At 45.1% G+C, this 24,142-nt stretch overlaps 1 protein-coding gene across 1 annotated transcript in view; it reads right to left on the minus strand.

Annotated features, from left to right (window-relative positions):
* Positions 1 to 24,142, minus strand: part of LOC138249617 (zinc finger protein 585A-like) — a 168,986-nt gene that overhangs the window by 84,112 nt on the left and 60,732 nt on the right. Inside the window, exons 8-9 of the mRNA XM_069203565.1 lie at positions 17,404 to 18,260; positions 15,983 to 16,046 (exon numbers count right to left, since the gene is read on the minus strand). Of these exons, the coding sequence (XP_069059666.1) occupies positions 15,983 to 16,046; positions 17,404 to 18,260 (921 nt within the window). The remainder of the gene's footprint in view (positions 1 to 15,982; positions 16,047 to 17,403; positions 18,261 to 24,142) is intronic.

Genomic DNA, 24,142 nt, shown 5'->3' on the forward strand with positions numbered 1-24,142 from the left:
AGTAATATAGAGGACAGCATATCCACCATGTTTTGACAGTATCCTATCCACCAAACTCTAAAGGTCCTGAATACGTTATTGGCAGAATCCCCCAAGGAATAATGGTTATAGGTGAAGAATTTAACAGTCATGAACTAAGGCAAAAATAGACACCCAGAGCCAACTGATGGGATGATATACCCGCCCGCCTGGTCACCATCATGTCAGTCTACTCATTCTGTGACATATGGCGAAAACAACACCCGGATCAAAAATCTTTACTTGTTTCAGAAATGCATACATCCTTCTGGTGTATGGACTACTTCATTCCCTCAACCAAAGCACACACAGTGACAAAAAATGGGAGAGATCAGGGATGTGGCAGTTAAATGCTACATGGTTCTTAAATCCAGAGCTGAAATAAACCATAGGAACCACAGGGGTTAACACAAGGTCCTTCATCGCTCAAACCAAAAGCCAAGACTGAAGACCTTGGGAAGGTTGAACAAACAAAGCTTGCTTGAAAGCAGATTCGTATATTCTGCAGCAGAGCTGCTCTGCTACGAAATAACCACCACCTATTAACAGGCTGCATGTAGAAGCCAAAACCTGGCCACAGTTCTAGCAAAATATCTTTTTACAGTAGCTGAAACACCCGGCCACTGGGATTAAAGTGAAGTCTTACCTAGTAGGTCTACCAGACATAACATCGGAAAACTTGGATTCTATTGCCTTCGCACCCAGATTGTCAAGCTAGGAGGCTTTTCGTAAGAATGATTTGAAGAGGGCCTTCAACTCGATAGAACGTGTGTACTTGTTTGCAATACTCGAGAAACTGGGATTCGACTAAATATTTGTTAAATATACATGTCTTCTGTACACTGAACAACGAGCACAGGTGTTTAACAGAATTTTATCACAATCCTTTCTCATCATTCGTGGCACGTGCCGGGGTGACCTATGACTCCACCTATTTTCTCGGTGGCAGGGCGGCCAAGGCAGTCAATATTAGAGGTCACAATAGCCTTAGAGGTTTTGAATAGGACTTGGGTTTGGAGGGTAAACTCTCTTTATATGCAGACAAACTTCCTGTATACCTGCAGGGCTCGGACACCTCCACCCCAATAACAATACAGAATTTAAATGAGTTTAGCACTCATTCCATCCTACAAATAAAAATCGGGTTGGAGGAGGGGTTTCCAGCAACAGTTGAAAGGCTGAATATTCCATATATAAAGGGACCGAAGGGCGAAGGGATTACATACTTGGGGACACATCTAAGCTAAGAGTGGGGATGCGAAAGAAACATGCTACACAAGTGAAAAACTTAAAAAGGCTACTTACCAGTGGATGCCCTTGCTGATCTTTATGATGGGTAGTGGATTTACACACACCTCCTGTATCCATCTCAGCCGCAGTGGTGGCCATTCCTTCTCCTACTTCGCCACCAAGACCTGTAACGACCTGCCCCTCCACCTCCCTCGCTGACTTCAGAAAGAAACTCAAGACCTGGCTCTTCGCCTGAGACCTCGTGTAGGAAAGTACCCTCTTTTTGGCATGGTTACCCCCACTTTTTGCCTGCGGTCAGTGTGATTTGACTGTGTTCACTGGGATCCAGCTAACCAGGACTCTAGTGACTGTGGACTCTCCCTCTAAATGTGGTTGCTTAGGACTAGCACGCTCCACAATTGGCATACTGGTGTCCCAATGTAAGCCCCTAGTATATGATACCTAGGTACCCAGGCCATTGGCGCACCAGGGGTTCCCCATGGGCTGCAGCATGTTTTAAGCATGTATTATGCCACCCATGGGAGACCATGCAAAATGTGTCTTCAGGCCTGCCACTGCAGCCTGCGTGAAAAGATGCATGCAGCCTTTCACCACAGGTCACTGCACCATGTCAATGTAAGTCACCCCTATGGTAGGCCCTCCTAGCCCAGAGGGCAGGGTGCAGGTAACTGTGTGGGAGGGCACCCTCGCATGAGCAGAGGTGCCCCAACGAACTCCAGCTCCATTTTCCTGGACGTCGTAAGTGCAGGGAAGCCATTTTACCCATGTACTGGACACAGCTCACTACCTGTGTCCAGCTACATAATGGTAACTCCGAACCTGTGCATGTTTGGTACTGTTGCCAGTATTGGTTGTATGATTCCATGCACTTTGGGGGCTCCTGAGAGGACTCCCAGCTTTCCTCCTACCAGTTTACAGGGTTTTCCCAGGCAGCCCGCACTGCTGCCATCCTACAGACAGGGTTCTGCCCTCCTGCTGCTTGAACAGCTTAAGCCCAGGAAGGCAGAACAAAGGATTTCCTTTAGGAGTGGGGGGCAACACCCTCTCCCTTTGGAAATAGGTGTTACATGGCATGGCTTGGGAGGGGTAGCCTCCCCAAGCCACTGGTATGCTTTGAAGAGCACATTTGGTGCCCTCTTTCCATAAACCGGTTTGCACCAGTCCAGGGACCCCTGTCCCTGCTCTGGCGCGAAACTGGACAATAGAAAGGGGAGTGATCACTTCACTGTCCATCACCACCCCAGGGGTGGTGCCCAGAGATCCTCCGGATGGCCACTTGATTCTATCATCTTGATTCCAAGGTGGGCAGAGGCCCATGGGAGCAACTGAGGGGCCAGATCAGGCAGGTGATGTCACAGCCCCCTCCTGATAGGTGTTCACCCTGCTGGGTGACCAATCCCCCTTTCTGGGCTATTTAGGATATCCCGCTTTGGTGGGTCCTCAGATTCGATGTGCAAGATGTGAGAAAGTAGCCTCTTTCTAGCCTTGTTACCCCCACTTTTGGCCTGTTTGTGAGTGTATGCCAGGGTGTTTTCACTGTCCCACTGGGATCCTGCTAGCCAGGGCCCAGTGCTCACAGTGAAAACCCTATGTTTTCAGTATGTTTGTTATGTGTCACTGGGACCCTGCTAGTCAGGACCCCAGTGCTCATAAGTTTGTGGCCTATATGTATGTGTTCCCTGTGTGGTGCCTAACTGTCTCACTGAGGCTCTGCTATCCAGAACCTCAGTGGTTATGCTCTCTCATTTCTTTCAAATTGTCACTGACAGGCTAGTGACCAATTTTACCAATTTACATTGGCTTACTGGAACACCCTTATAATTCCCTAGTATATGGTACTAAGGTACCCAGGGTATTGGGGTTCCAGGAGATCCCTATGGGCTGCAGCATTTCTTTTGCCACCCATAGCGAGCTCTGACAATTCTTACACAGGCCTGCCACTGCAGCCTGAGTGAAATAACGTCCACGTTATTTCACAGCCATTTTACACTGCACTTAAGTAACTTATAAGTCACCTATATGTCTAACCTTTACCTGGTAAAGGTTAGGTGCAAAGTTACTTAGTGTGATGGCACCCTGGCACTAGCCAAGGTGCCCCCACATTGTTCAGGGCCAATTCCCCGGACTTTGTGAGTGCGGGGACACCATTACACGCGTGCACTGCATATAGGTCACTACCTATATGTAGCTTCACAATGGTAACTCCGAATATGGCCATGTAACATGTCTATGATCATGGAATTGCCCCCTCTATGCCATCCTGGCATAGTTGGCACAATCCCATGATCCCAGTGGTCTGTAGCACAGACCCTGGTACTGCCAAACTACCTTTCCTGGGGTTTCACTGCAGCTGCTGCCAACCCCTCAGACAGGAATCTGCCCTCCTGGGGTCCAGCCAGGTCTGGCCTAGGATGGCAGAACAAAGGACTTCCTCTGAGAGAGGGTGTTACACCCTCTCCCTTTGGAAAATGGTGTGAAGGCAGGGGAGGAGTAGCCTCCCCCAGCCTCTGGAAATGCTTTCTTGGGCACAGATGTGCCCAATTCTGCATAAGCCAGTCTACACCGGTTCAGGGGACCCCTTAGCCCTGCTCTGGCGCGAAACTGGACAAAGGAAAGGGGAGTGACCACTCCCCTGACCTGCACCTCCCCTGGGAGGTGTCCAGAGCTCCTCCAGTGTGCTCCAGACCTCTGCCATCTTGGAAACAGAGGTGCTGCTGGCACACTGGACTGCTCTGAGTGGCCAGTGCCACCAGGTGACGTCAGAGACTCCTTCTGATAGGCTCCTTAAGGTGTTGCTAGCCTATCCTCTATCCTAAGTAGCCAAACCCTCTTTTCTGGCTATTTAGGGTCTCTGTCTCTGGGGAAACTTTAGATAACGAATGCAAGAGCTCATCCGAGTTCCTCTGCATCTCTCTCTTCACCTTCTGCCAAGGAATCAACTGCTGACCGCGCTGGAAGCCTGCAAACCTGCAACATATTAGCAAAGACGACTACTGCAACTCTGTAACGCTGATCCTGCCACCTTCTCGACTGTTTTCCTGGTGGTGCATGCTGTGGGGGTAGTCTGCCTCCTCTCTGCACTAGAAGCTCCGAAGAAATCTCCCGTGGGTCGACGGAATCTTCCCCCTGCAACCACAGGCACCAAAAAGCTGCATTACCGGTCCCTTGGGTCTACTCTCAGCACGACAAGCGAGGTCCCTCGAATCCAGCAACTCTGTCCAAGTGACCCCCACAGTCCAGTGACTCTTCAGTCCAAGTTTGGTGGAGGTAAGTCCTTGCCTCACCTCGCTAGACTGCATTGCTGGGAACCGCAACTTTTGCAGCTACTCCGGCCCCTGTGCACTCCGGCGGAAATCCTTTGTGCACAGCCAAGCCTGGGTCCACGGCACTCCAACCTGCATTGCACGACTTTCTAAGTTGGTCTCCGGCGACGTGGGACTCCTTTGTGTAACTTCGGGTGAGCACCGTTTCACGCATCCTCGTAGTGCCTGTTTCTGGCACTTCTCCGGGTGCTACCTGCTGCTGAGAGGGCTCCTTGTCTTGCTCGACGTCCCCTCTACCTCCTGGTCCAATTTGCGACCTCCTGGTCCCTCCTGGGCCACAGCAGCGTCCAAAAACGCTAACCGCATGATTTGCAGCTAGCAAGGCTTGTTGGCGTTCTTTCGGCGGGAAAACACTTCTGCACGACTCTCCAAGGCGAGAGGGATCCGTCCACCAAAGGGGAAGTCTCTAGCCCTTTTCGTTCCTGCAGAAACCTCAGCTTCTTCTGTCCAGTAGAAGCTTCTTTGCATCCACAGCTGGCATTTCCTGGGCATATGCCCATCTCCGACTTGCTTGTGACTTTTGGACTTGGTCCCCTTGTTCCACAGGTACCCTAGATTGGAAATCCATCGTTGTTGCATTGTTGGTTTGTGTCTTTCCTGCATTATTCCTCTAACACGACTTCTTTATCCTTAGGGGAACTTTAGTGCACTTTGCACTCACTTTTCAGGGTCTTGGGGAGGGTTATTTTTCTAACTCTCACTATTTTCTAATAGTCCCAGCGACCCTCTACAAGGTCACATAGGTTTGGGGTCCATTCGTGGTTCGCATTCCACTTTTGGAGTATATGGTTTGTGTTACCCCTATCCCTATGTGTCCCCATTGCATCCTATTGTAACTATACATTGTTTGCACTGTTTTCTAAGACTATACTGCATATTTTTGCTATTGTGTATATATATCTTGTGTATATTTCCTATCCTCTCACTCAGGGTACACTCTAAGATACTTTGGCATATTGTCATAAAAATAAAGTACCTTTATTTTTAGTATAACTGTGTATTGTGTTTTCTTATGATATTGTGCATATGACACTAAGTGGTACTGTAGTAGCTTCACACGTCTCCTAGTTCAGCCTAAGCTGCTCTGCTAAGCTACCATTATCTATCAGCCTAAGCTGCTAGACACCCTATACACTAATAAGGGATAACTGGGCCTGGTGCAAGGTGCAAGTACCCCTTGGTACTCACTACAAGCCAGTCCAGCCTCCTACACAAGATTCCAGCAGGACTCCTCTGCAACGTTTACTGCATCTTCTGGCCACTGGGACTGCAACCGCACCATCCAGGAACCGACAATCTACAACTCCAGCATCAACTCCACTCTGCAACATTGTTTCTCTGGTTCCTTCCAGCAACTGCAACATTTTCCTGGCTGTGCATCCTCTGAGGACGACGAGTCTTCAGCCTGCACAAGAAGCAAGGAGTAAAGGAGTCACTCCCCTGCATCCACAGGCACCAACTGTAATGACGACCAGCTGCGAGGATCTTCTCTCCTTCAAATCTGTGTGGATCCTGCATCACAAGTGGTGGTCTGGAGTGGTCCCTGTGGTCCTGTCTACCAGCTGTACAACTTGGGAGACAGTAATCCCTGGTCTCTCCTTGCAGGACAGTACCCCTGTGCACTGCAACTCTTGCAGCTACCAAGGCCTGTTGGCTCTTCTTCCAGACGTGGCACGACTCTTTAGGTGTGCTGAGTGGGCGTCACTGCGACTTCTGTGCCTGTGAGTTGCCTGTGGGGGCTGCATCCTCGACACTGTTCTCACTGCTGAGGGTCGCCTGGGACTCCCCTCCTTGGGTTGAGTCCCCCAAGACCTTCATTGTCCCCAGCAGCTCTGCAACTCTTGCCTTTGCCAAGGCTTGTTGGTAGTAATTCCACACCACTGGCCGACTGCAACTTTTCTTCTGACGTGGGCCATTGACTGCTTCACTCCTGGAACTCTTCTTCTGCACTTGTGCTGCATAGCCACCTCCTGGTCCTCACTGTCGACCTGGTCCTGCATCTCCAGAATGGTGGGTAGTGGCTCCTGCCCCAACCGGACACTCCAACTGGAACTGGACTTAGTCCCCTTCATTTGCAGGGCCTCTTCTGTAGGCTCCATCTTCTGTTTCCTCCAGTCTTGCTTGGATCTTGCACAGTCCTACAAAGTTTATCTGTGGGTTTGGGGGAAAAACAGGTACTTACCTCTTCTCTCCTGGTCACTGGGGGGGGCACTCTGGTACTTACCTTTTAGGGTTCCTAGTTCCTCCAGCTCCACTCCCTTGGGTGGGGGTCTAACTTTCACATTCCACTTACTTAGTATATGGTTTGGTCTCACCCTAGGGTCTCCATTATTTTCTGATATTTCATTATTTTCTATTGCTTTCTATGCCATTTCCCGACTTCTAATGTGTATAATAGTGTGTTTACTCACCTGCTAGTGGAGTACGGCCTATACAGTATTTTAGTATTTGTGTTACTACAATAAAGTACCTTTATTTTTTTAACACTGTGTGGTTCTTTCCTGTGTGTAAGTGCTGTGTGACTAGTGGATTTGCGTAAGGGTTGCATGTCTCCTAGATAAATCTTGGCTGCTCATCCACAGCTACCTCTAGAGAGCCCTGGCTTCCTAGATACTGACTACACCTCACTTATAGGGGATACCTGGACCTGGTATAAGGTGATAACACCATAGGTGTTCACCACACCCCAAGCCAGCTTCCTACACCTTGCATCCCCTATGCCCAGATTTTTCAAGGGGTGACAGTGCTGCGCTCTACTAATACTGGTTGACTGATTTAATTAAAATTATAATTTTGTCCAGAATGCTATACAACCTGCAGAAGCACCCATTCAATATTCATAGAGGATTTGTCAAACAGGTTTCCACCATGTTCAAGTCTGTTTTATTATGCAATAAAGAGCCCAAAAGTGAGCTTAGCAAAATGCCTGGGAGACCTCATAGCATACTATCAAGCTGCACATTTTGCAGTGGTTAACAACTGGCTATTCAATTATCAACCAGATCTGTGCTTTGCCTACGAATGTTAAACTCTTGGTGGAAAGAGGGTAACAGCACAGACACCTCTGTGGTGTTGTGTTCCCACATCCTGGAGGTGAGAGGTCTCCAGAGTGTCGCATTGTGGAACACTTTGAAAGTTTCCACACTAGGGGACATCACTTTCAATATGGCTAGGAATGACTACAAGAAGAATTTGTATTATTAAAATACAGTTCTACCATTACCTACAACTTCGGCATGTACTTACACACTATATAAATGCAGTAAACGACATCTCCAAGTTTAGTCTACTGGCAGCTAAAATTACCACTGCCCCCATTGCTCACCAAAAAGATACCTCACATTTAAGAAATACACTAGACACATTTCCACAGATAAGACACAATTAGGAGGAGGAGTTGGGGGCGATGGAGCAGGTTTAGACTAGGGAACGACTATGGAAAATGGGGTGCCAGACATCTCCCACATGTCTATTGTGGAATGAGGACTGGGGAGACCTCTTACATGCAGCATGTGGGTGTAGAATGATTGCAAAGATAACAGCGTAAAGTGGCAAATGTTTTATCTAAACTTTCTTAAGTTGTTCTCTTTGCATGCTGAGCCTTACTGAACATTATAGAGGAACTGATGCAAGACTGATATGCCAAATAATTTATTTGGCTGGGCTGTTATCGCAAAGCTCAAACACGGAGAGCTTACTGTGCACAGAGTAGAGCCACATTGAAGGATGGTAGCAGTTTGGAAAAACAGGTTTATGAGGATTGTAGATGCCAACATAAGCACAAAAACTATGAACTAGGTGGCAAGACTAAATAGTAGTAGGAGGCTAATGATGCCACTAATATATAATGCCTTGTATTACAATCACAATAGTGATACTGATACTAATGCTGCAACTGTTGGACACATTTGGAAAGTTGTCCGGTCTGCGGATAAATGTGTCTAAATCATGTCTCTTCCCGCTGTTAGACCAGTCTGCGGCCCTAATGGCAGACGCCAGGCCCTATGCAGTCCCCTTGGCTATGCACACCTTTCGATATCAGGGGATCCAGGTGTATCGGGAACCAGAGGACATCCGCAAAGGGCAACCTTGGTAGAATGGTTGCTTTGCTTCAAGGGACATCAGCCTTCCGGCAGACACTATGTTATCACCTATAGCGAGAGTGTCGCTGGCGCAAACGGTTGCTCTATAGTGACTAATCTATGTGTTGGCCAATGTTCCACTAATACTAACTGAACAGCTGACTTTCCGAGCTGATCTGGGCCACGGGGTACCGTAGCTTGACTTTGGAGAAACTATGTTTATCAATGGCTGCAGGTGGTTTGTGGGAGCTGGACTACTAATTGTACTACCTGGTACACTAACTGCAATGGCTTTTGATGTGGATAACCCAAGATTCATCCCCTGAGGTGGCCAGCCTCTGGCCTCGCACAACAAGGGAGGGAGTACTCAATGATGTACTGAGAGAAGGGAGCAGGGACCCAGACATAGATCCAGTACTGCAGGTACTATTGACATGGAGCCCTACGTGCCACAGGATCCCTAACATATATGGGGTACTGGTCCAGGAGACAGGTGGGGCCCTCAACAGTCTGAAAGATCACTGGACCCGGGATATGCAGACTGCGCAAGTGGAGGCAGAGTGGAACAAGGTCCTGAGCAACATCCCAAGGGTCTTGAGGAATACACAGCTGAAGTTATTACAGTTCAACTACGTCCACTGCACACACCTCACCCCATTGTGCATCTATTGCCTGTTCGGCACGGTGTCGCATGAATAATGCCGACTTTTACCACATGACATGGCCGTGTGCGGTACTTCAGCCATTGTGCACATAAGTCACACAAGAAATGGGCCTGCAACTCAGCAATACACCCCAGACATGCCTACTCAGTCAGATTGAATAAACCTCACACTAGAGCTGGCGCGACGAGCGATAGATGCCCTGGAGGTGGACTCAGCACCGCAGCTCGGCAGAGCAGTGTACTCTGCTGGTGAAGGACGACCTGCTACAGTGACCCTGCTGGCATATGGGGTGCACCAATCAAATCACAATAGGGTGACCAGACGTCCCAGATTTCCCCGGACAGTCCCGGTTTTTAGAGGACTGTCCCGGTGTCCTGACGCTTCTCTTAATTTTAAACAAATGTCCCGGTTTTTGGGACAAAGGTCAAATTATTACATAAATGTCCCGGTTTTTGGGACAAAGGTCAGATTATATAGGGAAGCATAATTTCAAGGTATGCTCTTCTTCAACAGACGCCTACAAAGTATGCTATAATTAAAATATTTTATCTGTTACTGTCAGACAACACAGTCCCCTGTCTGGTCCCAGCAGAGAGACGGAGTGGGGGTGGGGGGGGCAGAGAGAGGTGGGTGGGGGCGGTTTGGGGATGCAAGGTGTGAGGTCAAGCCATAGCTCATTTTATATGTATAGTCTTGTAAATGTGTGTGTGTGTCTATGTATATAGTCACACACACACACACGTATAAACACACATTCACAAAGCTACGCAAAAAAACGGGACATGTCAAATATAAAAGTGAGTGTAAAGTCGTTAGTCCTTCTTTTATGTCTGACCTGTCCCGGTTTTTGCTCCTCAAAATCTGGTCACCCTACATTAATAGCATTAGAACCTGACTGGACAGACGATCACCTTGAAGGTATGACAGATGGGGTCAAGACTATGTGGCAGCTGGCGCACAGACCTGGGGAACCGACAGGCCAGTTGGGGGTGGACCGGTGTGGTTTTGTTTTTTGACAGGGAAGGGATCCACCCACATACAGTCCGGGCCTGATCTCATTCTTCTTTTTTCCTTCAGTCTTCCTAGAGAAGGCTGAGGGTTGTGCCTGGGGAGGAGGGGGGCACATTGAGACACACTCCACCCAGTTTGCCAACCCACTGCCTGCATTAATGAGCCAGGATACCCGAAAGCCTAACACATCCAACCATTCCTTACTTAATGTTGAACAACTGCATGGCTGAGTGCTGCACTGGGCCACTAAATGTCTTATCAACTATCTTCCCAATGTATACCGCTAGAATTCAATAAAGATTAATTAAACACTGTCACAATGGTGGGCTGTGTTAGATAAGTTATTTGATTGACCCAGAAATAATTGTAGGTCTTGTGTATCGTGGATCTTGTGCATGTAATCTTGCCACAGCATTATATAAAAAAAAAAAAAATGTAAATAAGGATTACTACTAAAAAAAAATAATCAAGTCCTTGTCCATGAGCATACTACATTAATAAAAGAACTGGTCAACCCTGCCTCATAATTTTGTCTTTTCCTGCAATGTAATTCCAGTGGCCCTGCATATAACTAAAGCACTTCCATTTACCTTCTTCCTCTATCTGCAGCTAAAAATGAAAATGTTGCCATTTAGCATCCTAATTTAAATCTGCCATGCTAATTCCAAGAGAATATCACTTTCACCACCCCACTATCAGAGTTGCTGGCTGGCTTACACAGTTCCCCCAAAAAAGACACAAGACAGCCACGAAGGAGTAACAAGAGAAATAAACTAGAAGGGTCACCTAAACATATCAAGAGTGTTCATACAGTGCTAGTGTAATAAGGATGTTAAGTTGGCCTGAATCATGGTCATAATTGTAATAAGGAGAGATTATTAAAACATACACAATTATCATATAAACCTTTATCAGAAATAAACTTCTGGCATTAGACTGTAATGCTCAAAACAGCCCCTAGAAGGAACTATAACAAAAATATAATTTGTAAGAAACATGGTCATGTAACCATATTGTTAGCCCCTAGAGGGATTAACCCCATGGAAAAAAAGACGGGAGAAAGTAATGCAGTGTAACCATATGCTTAGCCCTAGAGAGCGTTTTTAGGGCTAGCAGGACTACTGCAATGATATTACAAACAAAGTATTTAAATCAAAGCTTCTCCCAGCTGTAAAATAAATGTTCTAGACATGAGAAAGCTTAAAACACACTGAATGGTGGAAGGGGTTATTATTTTGGGGTCCCTACTAACCTAATGGGGGGACCCTGAGATGATGTGGACGGAAAGAGCGCTTTGAAGGTGGTCCCATAGTCCTAGGACCATCGCAGGCTGAGTTATGAGCAAAAATGTTTTGTAAAAGTAATGCCCTGCAAAGAATTGTGGGGTGACTTTCCCGAGTGCAGTGACTATTGTAGTATCGGCTCTCCCACTGTGTTGGGAGAACTACTTTTTCTTTCGGGATTTCTGCTTTCTGTAAAGCATTTACCAATTTTAGGTGTTTTAAGGGGAGAGCCACAAGAAATGACTCTGATTAGGTAACTGTGAACAATGTGACCAGTGCTACAATACAATACTGCCAACCGAGTTAACGCTGTTGTGCCTGTTTGTGCTGATAGCACCATGGCTGCCATGCAGCACGAAGGGGAGAGACAAAAGAAAAAAACAGTTTGCCCACACTGAAGTATATCGGCAATCGTGCAATAATCCTTGTAACGGGGCAGTCTGCAAGGCGTGACAAAAACAGCCTCAAGGTGGGACAAACGTAAAGCATTTACCAATGACATCAAGTGATTTTTTGTAGGCAAGCCCAGGAACGAATGAAAGCGATGGGCGTGAGATGGGTGTGGTTAAAAGCCCACAATACTTACAACAGGACAAAGACCGGTCAAAGCACTTGCGCGCTCAACCTAAAAAGAATTGTCTTTGAAGCACTCACTCTGTGGTAGTGCTACAAATATCTGGAACTCACTTCCTCTAGAGTTCCACACTACCTCATACCTTTTAACTTCCTATAAGCACTGGCAAAGCCAACAGGTCATGCCTATGCAAGATCTATTGCCTTTGTCAATGTTTTTTAGGCTGAATGTAAAAAAAAAAAAAAAAAAACACGTTCTGATGCAGTCAATGCTAGACTCATCTGTTTGCTTTTTACATTTTTTTACTATGCTGCACAGAAGGTGTGATGCTGTATAACATGGCTAAAAACACATTGATAAAGCTATTTGTGGCAAGGGGGCAGATGGGTCGAGGCACCCATTAAAGGGTGGGAAGAAGGTGGAGGGTTGTGGTTGGTGTCATGGGGCAAGCAACAACATTGGGAGGGGTGCTGGGGAAGTAACCTGAACGATGGAAGGAAAAATGGGCAAGCAACAACACAAGAGGGGGAGGCATCAAGATGGGCAAGCAACAATGTGGTGGGGGGGGGGGGGCACGGGAAGAAGAAATAAAAGTACCTCAGTCTCAATACGAGCAACAGTGGAAGGGCACTACTCAAAGAAAACAAGCAATTAGTACTTGGTCCGTGCTCCACGGATGGGAGAATCAAATGAAGAGAAAGTCAAACAGACATGCGTTGACCAATCAGCAGCCAGCAAATACAAGTGACGATGAATCCAACCATTGGTAAGTAATTGGCACACTCTAATTAAGTAATAAAAGATCTTGCACGCAAGCAAAAGCATATGCTCTGTATTAGGCGAGACCTAAAAAGGAACTCAAAGTCCTCATGTTCCGCCAACAATTCAATTGCATCTAAGAGGTTGCTAAGGATTTGGTTTAGGCCTCTGTTTGTTCTGTTCTGTTCTGACTCTGCATTTTACTTCCATTTTTACTTTCAATTTGTCTAGTTTATTCTCTACTCATGTTTTAATGTTAGACTGTTGGCACAGTGTTTTAACACCACTGGGCCAAGTCTGCGCTATAGAAAACTAAATAAATATATAATAAACACAAATAGAGTCTGCGTCTCAGGCAGTGCATAGTAATCATTTAATTTATCATAAAGTTTATCAGCTGCTTCAGTTTTTTAAAAAAACAGATGAGGTACAAAGTGACAAATGTGCATCACTATCTATTCTTACTCTGAATGTGTGAAGGTAAAAAAATTATAACACTACATTGCATGCACAGGGTGTATCCACGTTTCTGCCACACAAATCAGCTTTTAATTGTAGACCCAGCGCGGTTCTTTAGGTGCTAATATGTGGGGTGGCCTATCTTTGATCAATGTCTACATGTAAGCTTTTCACGACTCTCCTTTGTAGGCCGCCTTCACCATGTTCTTGTGCTGACATTTTTATGATCGAGCATTTACATCAACGTTGCTCGCTGTTTACCTAAGCGTATTCCTGCGTTCTTTGTTGTCATGACCAATGTAGCATGGTACACATGAGCACATGATGAGATAATATAGTTGCAATTGTAGTTTGTAGGTTTTCTCAATTCCCAGGGCATTGCTATAGCCAAGACAGTGATGTTTGCAGAAAATAAATCTGCACTCACTGCTCTCACCACCTGGATAGTGTCCATCACAGGTTGTATGGCCCAAAGAGCTGTTTGTCAGGCACCATGTGTCAATGTCTGTAATCATATGTGGAACAGCCCATCTTCCAAACGTCTTCCTCTTTTGGTTGCAAATAGTGGTTTTTCATAATTAAGTCAACCTGTTCAAAATGTTCTTGTGTTTACTAGTGTTTTTTTAATGGGGTCATGTATGGGGTGAAAATGGCCACTTAGATTGTTCGATTTGTGGGTTCTTTCAAATAAAAAGAGTGTATTGCTATTGATGTTAACAGCATATTTTTATTTGTAGTAATACCAGTTTAGGGTAAGTTTCCAGACAGGATTTTAAGTAATTCCTCAAATCTTTTCACATTGGTACATTTCCAGGTACCAGGCCCTTAAATTCCAATGGGACTGGTACCTTGAGTTACAGAGCCCACTGGAATGGTCTGTTTAGGTTTTTCACATGGAAATTGCCACTGCTGAAAGGAGCAAACCATTATGTGAGAAACCCTCTAGGTAAAACTACAAGGAATTTACAGGAATTTCCATCATTTCTCCTTTCCCAGAATTACTGGACACACAGTATTAATAGGGGGTTAGGATAAGAAAGTGCTCTGCATAAATACTCATCATCTGTACAAACTCAACCCTTTGTGCTCTGTACAAGAAGGCATCCAATTGCATGTGCAGGTGGTAAACTGAGAAATAAAACAAGTATTTTGTTCCCTGAGGAGAGGTCACATACCACACTTCAGTGAGTCCCCGGCATCCTATCCAATCCACGAACACCTTTACGAACTCGCTGCATGTTGTTCCAACCAATGGATGGTGAAATCTAAGTCAACATCTACTCTCCAGTCTCCAACCCATAGCATTTATCTGTGGATCAACTGGGATACGTATTTGGCCAAACTGACCACAAATGTAATCTGTAGCAAATCTGAACTACCTAAAAAGACCAATGTTAATGGTTCCCCTTCCAAACAACTCTCTATGCTTACATACTGGCCCTCTCCATCAGAAGGTCCAGCGACCTTCTCAACGGAAACAACTGACATTTAAAATTTTTGTTCCACTCGCACGTGCTTTATGGTAAATGACTCTAGCAGAAACTGTGTCTGTCCTTCATTTTGGGTAAGTGTATATCCTGTGACACTTCAGCAGGGTGCGTCAATTCCCTTAATGTTCCATGTCATGACGTAATAATCATTCACTTGATACGTTGTGTCGATACACGAGACGTGTATTTGGAGTGGCAGCGCAAATTCCACAACCCAGGAAGAGACAGGTGGCACTACCCTAGTCCACAAGTTGTCACTCGTGCTCAGCTCAATCTTAGTAGCGCCAACCCGGCACCACATGCCCTTATGGCAATCGAACCTGACGCATGAAACCCTGCCGCATGACCATGAAGGAACATTCCTTAGCAAATCCCCTGCCCGGGAGAGGCAAAAGACCAACTCACTCATTTATATTCGGAACATAAATAAAAACACTTGCCTTGCCATCGTGTGGGCACGGAATGGTGCGACTTTAGGACCAGGAGAGCATGGTCCTCCCACCGCGAGCCCCTCTGGTTGTACAATGTCAATAAGTGACCCACACATGTAACAATGAGAACCTGTCACATTTGCATCATGTAGGCCTCCAGCCTGAGCAGAGCTCATACCTTACACTAACAGTTCTATTACGTTCAGTGTTAACCATGTTCACTTTGTGGCCACCCCACAGTTTTATGCAAGAACATGGAGCTAAATCACAGTAAGTATTTTTGTTAGTTGTGTAATAGGAAGCAGAGTAAAACGGATTCACTCCAAACTAAAGTTTTAGATCAGAATATGAAAGAGAGTTCCACAATTTCAAAATATAACAGGATTTTTTTTTTTACTTTTGAAATATGTAAAATAGGTCTAAATTTCAGGCAAAATAGATTGGTTCTATTTTGTATTGTAGAAGCAGAAAATATTGGACAAAACCAGTTTGCTGTGTTTATTTCATAAATTTATTAGGGCTTTTATTCAGCCAAGTCAGTACCCATACCCCCCCCCCCCCCACCCCATACCCCAGCACCTGGTAAAAGCAAATACTAACGGGCTTCAGACATTAAAAACAGTTCTAAGTACTCACCTGTCCTTGAGGAACCATGGAAAGCAATAAGCACAAGGCAGAACTTGGAGACAGGCTCATCTTCCTATGTACACAAACCCAACTAAAGAGTACAAAACATAATAAAACCAGAAGAAATTCAAGACCGTTGGGCGGCTCTGTTTGTCCCGCCCTGCTCAAGGGGTTCACCGCGCGATTCAGACTAGGAACCTTAAACAGGTTGATCAGCTTTATTAACTAGAGTGTTCACTGGCTAGGTTTTCTTTGTAAGAAACTTAATTTCTGCTCCATGGAACCTGTAAGGACTAGATGATTCATGTTTCTTTAAAAATGCTTTCATAATCTTGATGAGATAGTCGCTGTCTTTACGGAACATGGAAAGGAGCAAAGAGCATTATTCGTCACGGCAAAATTCTGCAAATTGATTTGCTTCCTTTGTATTTACCACTGCAAATTTGTAATGAAGTAGACCTGGATGTCTGCAGTTGGGTTCCTCTTCCAGGACTTTCCATGACATCTGTATTCAAGAAGCAGTGACACACACAGTTATTACATGAAACCTATAACACTTTCACATAAATGAAAACATATGCATGTTCCAACTTATACCAGCCATTGGAAGCTGTCAAGAATACTGGGTTCTGTCATCAGGCCATGGATGAGACCTGTCAAAGTGGCGGAAGTAGTCTTAAAAACTTGCACTGAAAAGTCTCTGTTACTCGAATACAATCCAGTATCATTCAGGAGGTTCTTGAGTGGGGACCACACTAAATAGATAAGGAGCAACGAGACAACATTTTCTCCGAATATTCCTTGCTTGAAATTCATATATTGGATTATAATTTGTTTTGTAGTGTCAGTTTAAGTTAAGTTGCAAGTGTTTTTATTCAAATCTACATGAATCAGGTTACAATATGATATATTTATTTGACACATTTAAGATTTGGAATTTGGGATGGTGACCGCTGGTTTTCATAATCAATCCACTCTAAGTCTGGAGGTTGTTTTTGCAGTAGTCTCTATATTATTTAATCTTACAAAACATACATTTTGTTAGGGATCACTTTTTGAACCGGGTATTGTCGAGCCTTTACACCTATGTAGCTGGTGTGCATCTGCTCTGTGCGGAAAAGAGTAGATCCTGCTTTAGCAATACAGAAAGTTCCAACTACTGCTATCATGGTACTGAAATTGTACATATGAGTTTTTTATGAATTCACCTTTTTGGGTTAGTTGGTGTAATAGACAAGTCTCTCTGTGATTTCTCTGGTGCCAGAGAAGGGGCGTCTTGTGACTGAAATCATTTTCACACTGACTGAAAAGTCCCCACGTCAGTGTGGATCATTCTTCTATGCATTAAACGATGCATTTGAAGATGATGCTCTTGAAGATATGTGAGTGAAGCACTTCTCATACTCAGTGCAATGAACAATTGTCACTTAAGTGACTATGGCTCTAGTATGTATTAAATGGTGCTTCTGAAGACTTGACCTTTGAGTGAAGGTCTTGGCACATTCAGTGCATAGATAGGGTTTCTCTCCGGAGTGTGTCCTTAGGTGCTTTCGAAGATCTGACTTTTGAGTGAAACTCTTCTCACACAGACTGCACTGAAAGGGTCTCTCTCCTGTGTGGGTTCTTTGGTGAGTTTGCAGATTTGACTTTTTAGTAAAGCTTTTGTCGCAGTCCGTGCAGTGATACGGCCTCTCTCCTGTGTGTATTCTGTGATGTTCTAAAAGATGTGACATCTGAGCAAAGGTTTTCCAACATTTTGTGCATTGATATGGCCTTTCTCCTGTGTGCTTTCTTTGGTGCTTGAGAAGAGTTTGCTTTACAATGTAGCTCTTCTCGCACTGTGTGCAGGGAAAGGGCCTCACTCCAGTATGTCTTCTTTGGTGTGTCAGAAGATTCTGCTTTACATTAAAGCGCTTCTCACACACAGTGCAGTGATAGGGCCTCTCCCCTGTGTGGAGTCTTTGGTGAGTTAAAAGTTCCTGCTTTCGAGTGAAGCTCTTCTTACACACACTGCACTGGAAGGGCTTCGCATCTGTATGTAACTTCTGGTGCCTCAAAAGACTTGGCATTTCAGAAAAGATCTCATCACAGTTGGTGCAGGAAAAAGATCTCAGCTGTGGGTGGATTTCTTGATGGGCCACAAAAAGTGCTTGTGTGTCAAACTTTTTATCACACTCTGTGCAGATGAAGTGCCTCTCAATCTTGTGGCCGCTTCGATGTTTCTTTAGTGAGCATGAATTTGGTTCCTTCTCGCTCATGTTTCGGATCTCGGATTGGCTGGCTGCGACTGAAAAGAAAATTGAAAAAATTATATAGAAAGGTATTAAAAACCAATGTCAGTGTTACATGTTAGCAGTGAAAAGTCATATTGCAGTCAATTTCCCTTGATAAAGAAATGTTAGATAATCCTCCAATAGTGCGTGCTATCGCTCAGACCCACAGGAGGAGAATACCAGAAAATCCAGTGATGGGTACAAAACAGTCACTGCAGTGATTTATACCAAAGTGTTGGGAAGGACATCAATGGTAAGCAGTAAGAAATCTAGCGGTACCCGCAATGCAACCAACTCTCTATGAGACATCTCCGTTTCTTGTTAGGAGATTCCCGCCCGGCTGTACCATCATTAAAAGTAGGCCAGTAGGTATCTTCTGTTCACAAGGATCACCCCAGTTTTATTGTAGACCAGATCTCCTTGTTCCACAAAACCAGGCATGAGAATGACTAGCCCGTATAGGGAAAATTCTGAAAAGGGTTCTGGGGTTATTTTGCCAGAATCCTGTGTCACCGTTCTATCAGGTATCATCTGCAGGGAACTGAAACGCAGTCGTGAACGCTCCTTAGATCCCACTCAATGTACGTAACATACACCCTCACCTGAATCTATTATCCTGTGAAACTCTGAGGCATCACAGTCCAGAGACGTGGAATTCCTATCATCTGACGCCGAAGACATATTGTTTCGGGTCAAGGGCAGTATGTTTTCATGTTTCCTTTGTCGAAAGGAGAAGTAGTCCCAAGGCCCTGCAGCACAAACCCATTGGCTTCCAGTTGACAGTACCGCTCTGAAAAATAATTTTCTCACACCAATGGTACATTTGTGTTTATATGAGTAAATGGTTCAAACTCCAAAGTCTTTCCTAGTAGGGCTGGCACTGTACGCTCAGCTTCTATTACGGACAGTGGTTCCAGTACGAAAACATATATAAGTTTGCAATATTTAACAGTATGAGGATACTTACAATGGTCACAGAATTCACCCTGATTATAGGCAGAAGCCTGAAAGCAACATTGGTGGCTTCATTTGATTTGAAAATAAAACCTACACAAAAAAGTTGCAACTTGAAAAAAGTGTTTGCTGAACTGTTACCCAACTTTCTCAGAGTCGTGTTTTAGTAAATGTGTTGGCTGCATGCCAATATTTAAAAAGCAACTGAGTGAGAATCAGTGTAAAACCATAATGGGCAACATGAAAGTAGGTTAGAAGCCCAATTCCTAAAGTAAGACACAAAAGATCACCCACAGATACATGTCCTGACATTGATGCAGATTTAAGACTTTTTGCAGAAGTTTACCAAAATATGTCTGGAAGCCGCATTCAGGGAAATATTTGTGAATTCCATTTTTGAATGAGAAAGTAAACATGGTGACAAGTTTACATTCTGTCAAATTCATTCAACCTTTCATCCTTCCGAGACTGATAAACTGAATACCACTGAGCTGGGTAACCAACTATAAATATCTGTTCAAGTGTAACAAAACCCTATGGTAAACAAGCACTTCACAAATACACAGGTTATGATATGTTGTATTTGTGTATGCAAAAACCTGCTGATACTGAAGATTCACTCTTGTTTTTCACCCTCTCCCCCTTCCCCATTCAGGAGTAAACATCCAACCTTTTCCAGTGTGGGAAGAGATCAGAGAGGAGGGGGTGAATACCCTTTAACATGCACGTTAGTGGGTGTGCACAGACCCGTAAGGCATCCCACAACCATCATTGCAGCTTTCCACCTACTTCAGTCTCTGGCCACAGATGTGCAGAAATAAGGGAAAATCCGAGCCTTGCTACAATTGATCCCTAACAGAATATGAACATAATTAGAGATTGCTAAGGCACCATTCATATGATGACTTAATGTATCACCTCACTGCATGGTGTCAAAAGGGAGAAATGAATTTCTTTACAGGACAAGTAGATTTCTGAAGCATTGTTTCCCTTGGGTAAGTGGATATATATTTTTAGAACAATTCCACACCCATGAGGTCCTAGATTCAATTCTGTGGAGAGTAATGCAGTACATGGTCTTTACATGCGGGCAAGGCATCACATTACCTCTGTACTGATTCAGCATCTTCATCCATCCTTATGTCTACAGCTTGCTATTACCCTGTTTCCTCCTTCTTATAAGCTCAATCAGCCTGCACTATGTGCCTGCTTGCGGAGACATCGACAGGCACCTGTGGTGGAGTTGTGTTCATATATCCCTGTACAGAGTAGAGATAATTTCCACCCAATGTAGGAACATTTGTCACAGTTCTTCAATGGGTCCGAGGAGATCCAAAATCCATGAATAACTGTTTTGAGGACCTTGTTGTGTTGTGTGCATGATGTGCTACCATGTCTAACCAATGTGCAGTAGTGGAGTGAATGCAGGACACACATCAACCTGTCTTCCTCATTGCAGTTAACGTGATATTTGTGCTCTGCCTGATGTTTTCTTTTTTTGGTTGGGCTCAGCTAGATTTTCATTGTAGGGTTACTGACTGTCCGAAAAGAGTCCTTATTAAATTGAAGGAAAAATAAAATAAAAATAACACATACAATAAAAGAATGATATAAAAGAACAAGTACTGAATGAGAAAAGAGAATCTGAAAAACAAAGAAAAAAATGTAAAGCCTATATTAGATTGATCATGGTATTTATTTGCTTTTTCAAGCTCCAATGTGATGCACGCACCACCCACGCACAAAAATCCATGCTGAGTGGCCGGACGAGGACAATAACAGCTACTTCAAATAAAATCATATTTTATTTGAGTTTTAATCTCTCCCTTAGACGCATGGTCACTGTAGGAAGCTGGTCCTTTATGTGGCATGTGAATAACGCGTAAGGGGTTTCCCAGTGAGTGGACAAGGCTTGCTATTTAGGGGTAGTGCAGTTGAGCAGCCTTAGGCTTAATACAGAGGAGGCAAGACACCTGCAAATACACAAATTAGTCAATAAATGAGACACACGCCTCAAGAAGGCGATCCACACCAATTTATAAAATAGCAAGTATCTTTATATCTGTTTAGGCATTTGAGAAAAATCGTTTAGGTAAGAAAGTTTTTAAATAGGAATTCTTTTCACTTTAAAAAATGGACAGTGCAATTTCTGAGTTCTGCAAGGTTATCCTATTGGACGAAAAACAAGTTCAACAAGCAGGTAGAGCACAGCGACTTATAAGACCAATCTCCTGGGGTTAAGGTGACTAATGGCAAGGTCCAATGGCAGCACCTACAGTACAGCCTCAGTGGCATGGAGGCGGAAGGGTGCAGAGTGCAAAACAGCGTCAGGTGCCCAAAGCATTCCTATGGAGATCGTGTCCATCACCAGTGGAGGTCGCAGTGGAGGAGGGCCCACAGAACAGGCTGCAGATGAGGACTGGGGAACCTGTCCGGGTGTACCAACAAGTGGGTTTAAGTCATAGGAGCCGGAGGGACGCAGAGACACCGGTGGTCCTCTTCCCCTCGATCTGGGGCATCCGGGTGCAGAGGACCTTCATGATTACTGGCAGCCATTAAGGGGGGCCTGCACAAAGAGGCTACAGGCATCAGTGTGAGGGTCACAGTGGGGAAATCCACGTGGACTTACTTTCTGGAGTGGCTGAGGATCAGGTTGGCACCGTTGGTCCACTTCAATGCAAGTTTGGGGGCTTGGGTGCAGTGGTGTTGACCGGCGGCGGATTTGGGGGTCCAGAGACCTCTCCAGCAGTTCTTGGATGCCTGCATGGATGCCGGGTAGGAGCTCCGCAACTCCACAGGAGTTCCTTGTGCTGGAGTAAAGGCAGGCAGTCTTATCAGCTTTTTGGAAGTTTCAGCAGCTGGAGGACGAGGAGTCTTTCTCACATTTGTCGAAGTCCACAGACAGACTGGCAGGGTTGGTGCCGAGCCCATCACGGATCTTCAGTTCTTGACTTTTGCATCTCTGGAGTGTCATTCTTCTTCAGGTCAGGAGGTGTCTGCTTCTCTGATGCCAAGGGCTCTGCTAAATACTGACTTTAGGGGTGTACAGGGTAGTAGCCAGACTGTTGGGGTCACTACGGCCCCTATATGACCACTTCCTGTGGGAAGTGGGCATAACCCTATCCCTAACAAAATTCCTAAGTATGCCATCACAAAGATGGCTACTTCTAAAATGTTGTGTGGCCCTCGCAGTAGCCCACCTTAGGGGTAGTACTAGCCTGGAGCTGGCATGCCTAACTGACTGCCTGTCCAGGTGCCAAATGGCCTCTGGATGAGGGGGTGGCTTCCTCTCCTGTGAGAGGAGCCAGATTCCAATTCAAAGGTGGCAGCCCTTTGAGACTTGCCGCCTTCGAAAGTTAACCAGGAGGTCCTCCTGTGAGATGGGAAGTTACACCCTCTTCATGGACAGGCTTTTGTTCTGGACTGCCTGAGAGCAGAAGGCTCTCACCTTAGGGGTCCAGAACAGTGTCTCAGGTGGCAGGCTGATAGAAACCAGTCTGTGAGCACACCAGAGGCTGGTAGGGGTGCAGGGAGCTCCTCTAAGGTGCCCTCTGGGTGCATGTATTGGTAAATCCAACACTGGCATGAGTGTGGGTTCACCAAAACGAGATGTTTGATATCAAACATCCCTATCTTCAGTCAAGCCATCATGTTGCTGGGGAACTCATATTGCCCCGTGTCCAGCACGTGTATTTCAAAATAGCTTCCGTGGTCACTTACAATGTCTGAGAATTGACAAAGCCATAGCAGGGGTATTTATGCTTGTGCAGATATGCTTTCACATGTAAAATAATGCACCCTGCCTTAGGGTTATAAGGCCTGCTAAAGGGGTGACTCACATATATTGCATGCAGTATTAGAAGACATGACACACGGGCTGTGTGCCATGTTGTGTTTTCACTTTTCTCTGCACCAAGGCATGCAGCTTGCAAAGGCAGCCTGTCATGTGCTTGGTGAGGGGTCGCTTAGGGAGGCACAGCTCGTGCTGTAGGCTCTTAGGAACCCTCTATAGGATCCCAGGCCCTAGGTACCAAGAGTACCATTTACTTGGCACTTACAGAGAATGATAAAGGTTTTGCCAATTGGGGAACTTTGCAGTTTCGGGAAAGAGACCTGGCACTGGGGACCTGGTTAGCCGGTATCCAGTGAAATTTCAGTCCAAATCACATCAGATACCAGTCAAAAAGTGGGGGGTAGCAATGTCAAAAGAACCACTTTCCTACAGTCTTGTCGCAAAAGAGATACATTTTAAAGATGCCAGGTAATGTCTGAGCAGGCAGATCTAATCTAGAGATTGTCACTGCAGGACAATAAAAGCCAGATTGGGAGATAGGTCTGTAGTCTGCTTTTCAGATAATTCAATGCAGTACCAAACACTGTTTTAAGAGCCTCAATGGCCCTTGATCTGTAGTCTGCTTTTAAGGTAACTTGCTAACGGGTCACCCATTTTCTCCGCCATTGGTACAGCTTAGTAGTAGGGATTCACCAGCTGACGTCATGCTGTTAAGGCCACTCTATTCTTCTCCTCATCTCACAAGAGATTTAAACTAGAACTCCCCGTTATAATGATGTAGGATTTGAACTAATTAACTTTCAGTTTGTCTAAAATATTGAGCAACTTGTTTACAATACCATCTTTTGCTAGATTAATGTAAACAGTAAATAACCAATAGATCTGTTAGAAATGGGGTCTCTAGTGGTTTGCATCCTATCTAAGTAGGGACCCTCACTCTAGTCAGGGTAAGGGAGTAATGCAGCTAAGACAACCCCTGCTCACCCCCTTGGTAGTTCGTCTCAAACAGTTAGGCTTATCTCAGAGGCAATGTGCAACGTATTTGTACACACCCACATTAACACAGTGAAAACACCACAAAAGGACTCCACACCAGTTTAGACAAATAGCCAATATTTATCGAAGTAAAACAAGACCAAAACAACAAAA

The sequence above is a fragment of the Pleurodeles waltl genome, chromosome 8 (assembly GCF_031143425.1).
Source record: "Pleurodeles waltl isolate 20211129_DDA chromosome 8, aPleWal1.hap1.20221129, whole genome shotgun sequence".
Taxonomy (NCBI): domain Eukaryota; kingdom Metazoa; phylum Chordata; class Amphibia; order Caudata; family Salamandridae; genus Pleurodeles; species Pleurodeles waltl.